At 45.1% G+C, this 10,664-nt stretch overlaps 1 protein-coding gene across 1 annotated transcript; it reads right to left on the reverse strand.

The window, feature by feature from the left end:
• Nucleotides 1–5,465: 5,465 nt before the first annotated feature.
• LOC150025878 (uncharacterized) lies at nt 5,466–7,577 on the reverse strand. Its single transcript, XM_090304791.1, has 3 exons — nt 6,984–7,577; nt 5,749–6,197; nt 5,466–5,706 (listed from the first exon to the last, which is right to left on the reverse strand). The coding sequence occupies exons 1-3, from the start codon at nt 7,575–7,577 to the stop codon at nt 5,466–5,468; spliced, it is 1,284 nt and encodes a 427-aa protein (XP_090160917.1).
• Between the last annotated feature and the right edge of the window lie 3,087 nt (nt 7,578–10,664).

A 10,664-nucleotide genomic window follows, 5' to 3' on the forward strand; every position in this document is an offset into this window, starting at 1 on the left:
CTTCAAAATAGAGTAGAAATTTAGATATCAAAACAGCATATGGATATAATTATAATCACCTAACCTCATGGCTTTTTGCATGTGTTCTTTGATTATATGAATCCAATTGATCTTGATTTTCTTAGTGATGCAGAAGATATAAACCAGATCTTCTTCAGTTAGCATAGAATGATTACTCCCCCTTGGAGTTAGAATCCAAGTTATAATGAGAGCAAGCAATCTCTCATCAAGTTTCAAACCTCCAACCGAGCATGTACTAAATTGAGCTTGATTATTCTTCAAGCAACTTTTGTAGAATTGGATTTTGTTAAAATCCTCCACCACACCAAGGTTTCCCTTGTTGATTCTTAGACCAGAGAACTTAAGTCCAGCAACAACAGTCCATACTTCATGAGTTATCTCCATTTCTACACATTTCACATGAGAAACTAGATTGTTTCCCTCAAACTTCAAGTTTGTGTAGAACACCCTCACCAAATCTGGATAAATGTGCAGCCTTCTCACATTATAAAGCTTTTGACTTTTCAGCCAATCAAAACATACAACCTTGGGGTTGTTTATCTTCTCTATACTTGTTTCATACCTATACTTCTCAATGAGATTATTGTCTCCAGAAAACCAACCTTCTAGCCTTCCTCCAGACCTTACAGCCCTGGTTTTGACTTTCTTTAAGGTGGGAGGAGTTGATTCCATGACAGAAGAGACGAAAACAGAGGAGAACACACTTCACAGATTTTTGCAAGAGATATTGCAAGAGATGTTGCAATTGGTTGTTCTTGTGGAAGAAAACTGCACTAGATTTTATAGCAGTAAGAGAATCAATATGAATTTAATTTCATTAAAGGGTACCTGCTTTTCAGAGAGAGAGGACTTGACTCTGCTCCGCACAGAAAATATCAGAAAAAGCTAAAAATCACATGGTCTTCACATGTGATCTTTGACTAGTCATTAAGGCTCTTGAATTTCCAAGATTTTGGAATATATTCCTTTATAACTGTTGTAACTTCTTTCTAAACATAATCATCTTTCAACATAGATCCTTTGACCAAGATTCTCTCTTTTAAATTGATTTGCAACAGATAGAAATTCAAAATAGCAATTAAAAAATTTTCTTCATAGTGCTGCTAGACTCAAAACAATCGGTTGTTTCGAAAAAACAATCGATTGTTTTTCTGCAGCAATTAAAAACTTGATTTTGAATTTTTAACCATGAGCAGAAGCAGTTTAAAGTATATGACATTGATTAAAAAAAAATTTAACCATAAGAAAGAACTTTGAAACAGAAATTGAGAACAAATAAAGGAAAGTCTTATCCTTATGTTGATTTTTCAATGAGCCATGTGCTTTTTGATCAAGAAGCTTCTTTTCACTGTTGAGGTCTTTTGCATAGTATTGATTCGGCTTCAATGACTTCCTTTTTCTTCAACAGCTTGATCAGATGACTCGGTTCTTCTTTTTCTCTTTATTATTCCTGCATAAACAATTTCAAGTAGTAAGATTTAGTCCCCTTACAAATTTGGGTCCGTTTGACTTTTCATTGCAGTTAGAAACATCACATCCCTTAGGAATCCATTTCATAAAACCTCTTGGAAAAGAATATTTTCTAATTTTACAGAACCTAACAGAGTGGCCTTTCTTCATGCAGTAAAAGCATGTAACAACCGGTTGTTTCGTCTTAACAATCGGTTGTTTTTCTGATTTTCTTGAAAAACTTTTTGAAAACCTATCTTGCTTGTTCTATGGATTAAAGCCTAAACCAGCCTTTCCAAAAACACAGCTTTGAGATGCCAAGACATTCTCAAAGTTTGATTTCCCCTTTGAAAGCTTGTCCACTGTTTCAACAAGATAGTGAACCTTTTTCTCAAGATTTTCACAATTTGTGCAAATGAGAGTATCACACTTGCAAGAGGCATTTTTGAAATGATTTTCTAATTTTTTTCAAAATCACTTTTTGCTTTTTCCAGATCCTCTTCAAGTGATTTAACTTTCTTTTCAAGCCAACTGTTAAGATCTTTCAATCGGTTGTTTGAAAGAACCAATATATTAGCTTCATCATGTGTTTCTTGAAAAGCTTCAAGTAATTCACTATAATTTTGTTCATTTAAGGAAGCACATGAACTTACCTCACTTGAGCTGCAAGATTCATCATCATTTTCAGCTACCAAACATATGTTTGCTTTTTCATCTTCACTTGATAAAGAACTTGATGATAACACCTCATTTTCATCCCAACCTATGTAGGCTCTTTTTGTCTTGCCTTTTTTCTCTTTGTAACTAGTCTTTTTCTCTTTGCTCTTGTTGGGACAATCTGCCCTTATATGACCTTGCTCACCACAACCAAAACAAGTATAGTTATTTGAATTGAATTCATTGGGTTTCTTGTTTCCATATCTATCCTTGTTGTTGTCTTTGTTGCAGTTTCTCTTTAGGAATTTCCTGAATTTTCTTGACAGCAAGCTAAGGTTTTCCTCATCACCATCATCACTAGAATCTTGTTTTCCCTTGTGTTTGGATGCTTTCAAGGCTATGCTCCTTGTGTGCTTATCTTCACTCTCTTGAACATTGAGTCTATTCATCTCTAGCTCATGTTCCCTAAGCTTTCCAAACAAAGAAGCAACACTTAATGATGTTAGATCTTTAGATTCGGAAATAGCAGTTACCTTTGGTTGCCATGCTCTATCAAGACATTTTAAGATTTTGATGTTATCAAAGGTCTTGTCTAGGCTCATAAGGTGATTGATGATGTGCGTAAATCTTTTCTGCACTTCAGCAATTGTTTCTCCTTTAAGCATTCTAAACATCTCATACTCTTGGATGAGAGCATGCTTTCTAGCTCTTTTCACCTCATTTGTTCCTTCATAAGTGACTTCCAAAGTGTCCTACATTTCTTTTGATGATTTGCATTGTGAGACCCTGAAAAACTCATCAGAATTTAAAGCAGAGGTTATAATATTTTTGGCAATGCAATCGAATTTGGCCTTTTTGCTTTTTGCATCAGTCAATTGAGACCATGGCTTCTATATGACAGATCCATCCTTTTCAAACTTTGGGATAAAAGGACCATTTTCAATTGCATCCCAAATTCCTTTGTCAAGAGATTCCATATATATTTTCATTCTTACTTTCCAAAACTGGTAGTTCAATCCACAGAACAAAGGTGGTCTGTTAATTGAAGCACCTTCCCCAAAAGGTAGTCTATCAGCCATTTAAAAAGCTTTTTAGGATCAACTTGAATAACTTTCAAGAACCAAGCTCTAATACCAATTGTTAGAAAAGATGGTTTTAAACTAGAGGGGGGTGAATTGTTTAAAGAGGGTTTTTCCAAACTTTCCAAACTAGAATGAATTTATCTCAGGAACCAATTGATTCAGCAATTCAGTTACCCAAAACAGCAAGCAAAAGCTATAGTGCCAGACAAACAATCGGTTGTTTCGTAGAAACAATCGTTTGTTTATACTAGCAAACAACAAATAAACTAAATTTAAAGAGTTAGAGATAGAGAGATTGTACACAGTTGTTTATACTGGTTCACTCCAAACCAGAGCTACATCCAGTCTTCTCAGAAACCCTGAGGAAATCCACTAAGCAATCACCACTTGATCACTTACACAACAACCAAGAGAATGACCTTGAACACCTCAAGAAACACACTCTCCTTAGCCAACACTAAGAGTACAAGGATTACACTTGTTACAGAAGATAATCTGAAATCAATACAAGCAGAATCCTATTCCAACACTTTGATCAACCACAAACTCTTAGCAATCTCAGCACTTTGAAAAACTCTTTTGAAAAACTTTGTCAAAGATTCTTAATTGTCAAATCTGTTTTTCTGAATTTATTCAAAGGTGTAGTTTTTTTATCAAATCTTAACAAACTCTTAAATTGCATTAAAAGATTGGTCAAAGCATTTAAAGACTGGAGCGTAAGCAGTTAAAACATTTAAAGCTCAGTCAACAAGAAAACCGTTTTTCTGTTATGGTCCCAAAACAAACAATCGGTTGTTTCCTCGAATCAATCGGTTGTTTCCTCGAATCAATCGGTTGTTTTGGTACTTGTTTCAACAGTGCCAACTCTTCTTTCCACCAGGCTGAGGTGAAGGCCAAGGAGCAACAAGCCCTTGCAGATGAACTGGCCCTAGTAAAAGAGCGAATGGCTAACCAAGCTCAGCGCTTCTTTACTCAGGAGGCTTCCTTAACCCAGAAGTTGAGTGTCCTTCGAAAGGCTGAGTTGAAGGCCAACAAAAAGTTTCACGACGAAGGTCAGAAGTACACCACCCTTCTGACCAAAGTGGTGCCACTACGTGTTGAATTAGTGGAACTCAAGGAAGTTGTTGCGGCCAACAAAGCCAAAATGACCAGCCTTGAAGAGCGCTCTGTTACCCGGGAGATGCATCTGGGTAAGGTTGAAGCTGAGCTTGTTGAAAAGACTGAAGCCCTTGAGAAAATCAAGGAGGAACTTGCTGGAAAAATTGAAGCCCTTCAGAAGATCAAGGATGAACTAGCTGAGCAGGCCAAAACCTTTGAGGAGACCAAAAGAGAGCTTTCAGAGAAAGCTGAAAACTTTGTCAAAGCTGAGAAAGAGATGGTTGCCCAAGCTAAGGGCTTCAAGAAGGCCGAGACAGAACTCCTCGACAATGTTGCGGATGCCTATGCCGCCAGGTTTGAAGATGCCCTGGCTCAGGTTGTTTGCAAACACCCTTAGATGGACACTTCGCCCTTTGCTATGACGAATCACGTCGTTGAAGGACAAGTCATGCCAAGGTGTCTTCCACCGAATGCTGCTTAGCTTCTAGGCTTGAAAGTTGTATTCTTAAGAACATTTTTACACTTTGAATATAACTTTGCACCTTTAACTTAGATGCTTTGCTCATTTCTGTTTATGTTTTTACTTGCCTACTTTACTCACAACGCTTCTGATGCTAACTTCATACGGTGCTCTTAAGATATCTCTAAAACTTTGAACCTTAGGTAGCACGCTGTCTCACCTTCCACATTTGACTTGCTTAACACACTGTGAAGGTAATGAGTATGCATGACCTTTCGACTGCCCTTGTCTTTACCTCTTGTTCTGGACAAGGATCTTTTTGCTTTGGAACTTGTTTGTACTTTGTGGTCTTGGGGTGTTTACCCTCAAGGCGCGTTTCTGGCCTCATCTTCGCTCAGAGAAGAAGGAGGACTTATCTGGCCGAAGCCTACTGTTCATACCCGGTGCCCACGCTCGAGGAGGAGGCATCCCAAAGGGAGCTGCCACCCTCCTCGAGGTGTCTAAACACCAAGACGACATGTGCACTTGGTGCCCACGCTCGAGGAAGAGGCGTCCCGAAGGATACTGCCACTCCCTTTCGAGGTGTCTAAACACCAAGGCGACCAGTTCATCACCAGTCGAAATTTGCTAGTCACGCTTGGTGCCCACGTTTGAGGAGGAGGCATCCCGGAGGGAGCGGCCATTCCTCCTCGAAGTGTCTAAACATCAAGGCAACGGGTTCGTTTCTTACTGAACCGTGTTGTCCGAGCCTGACACCCACACTCGAGGAGGAGGCGCCTCGGACTAGGCTGCCCCTCCCTCTCGAGGTGTCTAAACACCAGAGCAACGACGTTCTCCCTGAAATAAAACTTGAGGTTGGCTGCATTCCAGGTCTGAGGAATGGGGCCTCCCTCCAAAGTCTCAAGCCTGTACGCCCCATTTCCCAGGACTTCTGTCACCCTAAAGGGATCAGTCCACTTGGGGGACATCTTGTTCTCCAACTGGTATGGGTGAGCCTTCCGCATTACCAGGTCAGCGACTTGGAAATGTCTGGGTTTCAGCTTAGAACTGTGCTTATGCTCCATCCTTCTCTTTACTGCTTCAGCCTTGATCCTCGCCTCCTCTCTCACCTCGTCCAGTAGATCCAGGTTCACCCTTCTCTCTTCATTGGACTCCTCAGCTACGAAGCTCTGGAAGCGTGGTGAACTCTCCTGAATCTCAACTGGGATCATTGCATCTGACTCGTACGCCAAGCTAAAAGGTGTCTCTCCAGTGGTGGACTGAGGCGTGGTGTGGTAGGCCCACACTATTCTAGGATCCTCCTCCGCCCAGGTTCCTTTAGCTTTCTCGAGTCTCCTCTTCAGACCCCTGAGCAGGATTCTGTTGGCGAACTCTACCTGCCCATCTATCTGAGGGTGCTCGACTGATGTGAACACCTGCTTTATCCTGACCTTTGTACACAACTTTCCCAACTGTTGGCTTGCAAACTGTGGACCATTGTTAGAGACAAGGCGCCTTGGCACGCCAAAACGGCATACTATGTTCCTCCACACAAAGTGTTGCACCTTGTGGGCTATAATCTATGCTACCGGCTCGGCCTCGATCCACTTCGTAAAGTAGTCGATGGCCACTACCAGATACTTCATCCGCCTTATCGCTAAAGGGAAGGGCCCCAGAATGTTGATCCCCCACATATTAAAAGGCCATGGGCTGTAAATTGACCTCGGCTCTTCTGGAGGCGCCTTATGCCAATCAGCGTGTTGTTGACATTGCTTACACCGTTGGGCGTGCCTTATACAATCTTCTCTCATCGTGGGCCAATAATAACCCGCACGGACTACCTTCGACGCCAAAGAGCGTCCACCCACATGGCTGCCACAAATCCCCTCATGTAGTTCTGCCATTATACGTTTACAATACTCTCCACTCACACACACCAGGATCAGGTGAGTGAAACCGTGCCTGAACAGCTCCCCATCTAAGAGGGTGTACTTAGCAGAATTTCTTTTTATCTTCTTGCCCTCCTCGGGCTCTACTGGGAGTATCCTGTCTGCCAAGTAACGTTTGTAGGGTGTCATCCACGTGTCCCCTTCTTCCACCGCGCATACCTGCATGGGATCCCCCTCTCCTACCAAGACTAGATAGGCACTTACATTGGGCGTCCTTAGTGTTTCTTGAGTCAGCGACCGGTGACTCCTCGCCCTTTCCCTATCCGTACTGATCTGATGGACGCCTACCTTGCTATCAGCAACAAACGTCAGTGGTGTCTTGAGGGTCTCATGTATTACCGTCCTCTGCCTTCCCCCCTTGCCCGAACTAGTCAACTTGGCAAGTAGGTCAGCACGGGCATTTTGCTCCCTCAGGACGTGCACCAACTCAAACACCATGAACGCCCTCCTCAAGACTTGGATGTACCCCAGGTATGCAGCCATTTGGGGGTCCTTAGCCTGGTACTCTCCAGTGACCTGACCCATAACTAGTTGGGAGTCACTCTTCACTAGTAAACTTTGAGCCCCTATCTCCTTAGCCAGGAGCATCCCAGCTTTGAGGGTTTCGTACTCCGCCTGGTTGTTACTTGCTTTGAAAGAAAACCTCAGGGCCTGCTCGATCAATAACCCGTTTGGCCTCTCCAGGATCACACCCGCTCCGCTTCCCTGCTGGTTGGAGGATCCATCCACCGAGAGCACCCAACGAAAATTGACCTCCTCCTCTAGCTGCGCGCTTCCAAGGGAGAGCTTTACTACAAAATTCGCGTACACCTGACCCTTGATGGGGCCTCGTGGTTCAAAATGAACGTCAAACTCCGATAGCTCCACCACCCAATGCACCATTCTTCCTGCTACGTCTGGTTTCTGCAGCACCTTCTGGATAGGTAGGTCCGTCGTTACCACCACCGTGAAGCTCTGGAAGTAGTGACGGAGCCTCCTGGCCGAGAACACCACGGCCAGGGCCGCCTGATGCCTCACCTCTGGCCCTTGCAGTACTTTGCTTACAAAGTATATTGACCTCTGAGTCTAGTCCTGCTCTTGGCCGAGGACTGGGCTAATTTCCCTCTCCGTTACGGCAAAATACAACCGGAGCGGCACGCCCAACTGTGGCTTACATAGCACGGGAGGAGCGGCCAGATACTCCTTTAACTTGAGGAATGCCTCCTCACACTCAGCAGTCCACACGAACCGGCTGTTTCTCCTTAAACACTGGAAATAAGGGTGGCCCTCGTCCTCTCCAGCGGATACAAATCTGGACAGGGCAGTCATCCGCCATGTCAGCTGCTGTACCTCTTTTACCGAGGTAGGGCTCCTCATGGAAAGGATCGTCGCACATTTTTTTAGGTTTGCTTCTATTCCCCGCTCGGTGAGTAGGAAACCTAAAAACTTCCCTGCCTCGACCCTGAACACACACTTTTCGGGGTTTAGCTTCAAACGGTACTTCGCTATTGTAGTAAATAGCTCTTCGAGATCAGCTGTGTGTTGGCCCCTCTCCTGCGAGGTCACCACCATATCATCAACGTAGGCGTTGACGTTTCTCCCTAGCATGGGCGCAAGGACCCTGTCCTTCAGCCTCAGATATGTGGCTCTTGCGTTCTTTAGACCGAACGACATCACTGTGTAACAATAACAAGACGTCTCAGTCATAAACGCTGTTTTACACTTGTCTCTGGGTGCATTTTGATCTAGTTATACCCTGAGAACGCGTCCAGAAACTGAGCATCCTGCACCCCGAGGCGCTATCCACCAAGGCGTCAATACTGGGTAGGGGTATGAATCCTTAGGGCACGCCTTGTTGAGGTCAGTGAAATCTACACACATCCTCCACTTCCCATTGGCCTTCTTTACTAAGACCACGTTCGCCAACCACTCAGGGTACTGAATCTCCCTGACGTGGCCAGCGTCCAACAACTTCTTCGTCTCTTCTTGGACGATCAAGCACCTTTCTTCGTTGAGCTTCCTTCTTCTCTAGTGAACAGGCTTCACTTTGGGATCCATGGTTAGGCGATGGCACAAGAAGTCTGGGTCTATCCCTGGCATCTCCGAAGCGGACCATGCGAAGGCGTCTAGATTGATGCGCTATCACCCCTGCCACTTGGTCTTGTTTTGCTTGGTCCATAAACGTCTTGCCACCAATCTACCTTTCCACCACGTTCCCCATTGCCTTCTGGTCGCCTCTCCCGAGCGCTTTCCGCGCAAGCAACTCCTGCACGGTCCTCTTTGACTGGCGGGTGTTCCATCACCATGAACACCCCCCCCCCTCTTGGCTTTGAGGCTATTCTCATAGCATCTCTTAGCCTCCTGTTGATTAGACTTGATCACTATCACCTTCCCCCTCAGGTCTGACAGCTTCATCTTCATGTGGCGAGTCGACGCCACTGCCCTTAACCTGTTCAGGGCTGGTCTTCCCAACAAAACGTTATACGCAGAGTGTGCATTAACCACTAGGTACCTTATATTCTCGGTGCGGAAGGCAGAGCCATCTGTGAAAGTGGTCCTCAACTCCAGGTACCCCGGCACCTCAACCTGGTCCCCTGCAAACCCGTACAAGCACCATGTGTAGGACTTGAGTTGGTGAGGAGACAGTTGCAACTTATTGAAGGTGGACCAGAACATTACATCCGCTGAACTTCCCTGATCCACTAACACCCTATGTACCTTCCTCCCTACAGTCACCATCGAGATCACTACAAGGTTGTTGTCGTGTGGAATGACGTCGTGAAGGTCAGCCTTCATCAAAGCGAGGTCGACGTCTAGCACGTCATCCACTGCCTGCGCTTATAACGACATTATCGAACGTGTATACCTCTTGCACTGAGAGGCAGTACACCCTCCTCCTGAGAATCCACTTGAGATTGTATGGATTTGCCCATGTACAGGCATCTCATGCCCTTGATCTTCCCCTGACGCTGCTGAGGTCCCAGCTCCTTGTGACTCTGCCAAATAGTCATTCAAAAACCCGTTATTTACCAGCTCATCAAGCTGATGCCCCAACGCCAAACAACTACGTATGGGGTGTCTGAACGCCTGGTGAAACTCGCACCATGCATCCTTTGGGGTCCCAGCACCTTGTCGGTCTTCGTTGGGATCTTCAACCTTTCTGCTATGTTAGGCACCGCGATGAGATCTTTCAGCTCCACCACGAAATTGTGCCTCACAGGCTTATTCTCCCTCGCACACCCCTTGGCCTGGGGCTTTCTAGCCTCATAGGGCAGCTTCCTTCCCTGGGTCTTCTTCAGCGAACGATTCACGAACTCCTTCAGCGTCTCCCCCTGATATTGCCTTACGTCAAAGAGGTCGTAAGAAATGGGTGGGCGAGCGTGGTTCGTGATGTATTGCTCCCTAAACAATTGCGACAGCTGCGCAAAAGAAGTCACGTGGCCATCTGGGAGACTGAGGAACCAGTCCATCGCCACTCCCACCAACCTAATCATGAACAGCTTGCACCTCACGGTGTCAGAACTTCCAACCAACATCATCTGCGTGTGAAACGCAGTGAGGTGTGCCTCTGGATCTTCCACACTAGTAAACGTAGCTTTCGGCCCTACGAACATGGATGGTATCACCGCATCCATGATCGCCTGCGAGAAGGGCAAGGGGAACTCTCTGGGAGGCGTAAAGCATTCTTGGACCTCTGTTTCGCGACTCCTAGCCTGGTTGCGCAACCCGCAACGCAACTCCTTGTTAGTGCGGTGCAACTCCTCATTTCTTGCTTGCGATGCCGAAAGGTCTAGCTGGATGTGCTCCTGCTCCGCCCTCGACGCCGCCATCGCCTCCTGAAGTCCCTGCATCATCCCCATCACCTGCTGCAGGGTCAAGCTCTCATTTCCCGCGTGCGTCGTAGCATTTTGCCTGGTATTCCTCATTCTTGAACACTTCTTGATGATTCTTGAACTGTCTTAACGAGTCTTCGAACTTTCTCGAGGAATC

Source organism: Phaseolus vulgaris, chromosome 7 (assembly GCF_051622355.1).
Source record: "Phaseolus vulgaris cultivar YP4 chromosome 7, ASM5162235v1, whole genome shotgun sequence".
NCBI classification, from domain to species: Eukaryota; Viridiplantae; Streptophyta; class Magnoliopsida; order Fabales; family Fabaceae; genus Phaseolus; species Phaseolus vulgaris.

Excerpts from the sequence above, each read along its gene's own strand:
- LOC150025878 (XM_090304791.1), bottom strand. The coding sequence starts at position 7,577 with ATGGTGCATTGGGTGGTGGAGCTATCGGAGTTTGACGTTCATTTTGAA. Across the intron at positions 6,198-6,983 it reads CGTTTGTTGCTGATAGCAAG|GTCAGGATAAAGCAGGTGTT; the intron begins GTAGGCGTCCAT and ends TTGTGTACAAAG. Across the intron at positions 5,707-5,748 it reads CGGAAGGCTCACCCATACCA|GGTGACAGAAGTCCTGGGAA; the intron begins GTTGGAGAACAA and ends TGATCCCTTTAG.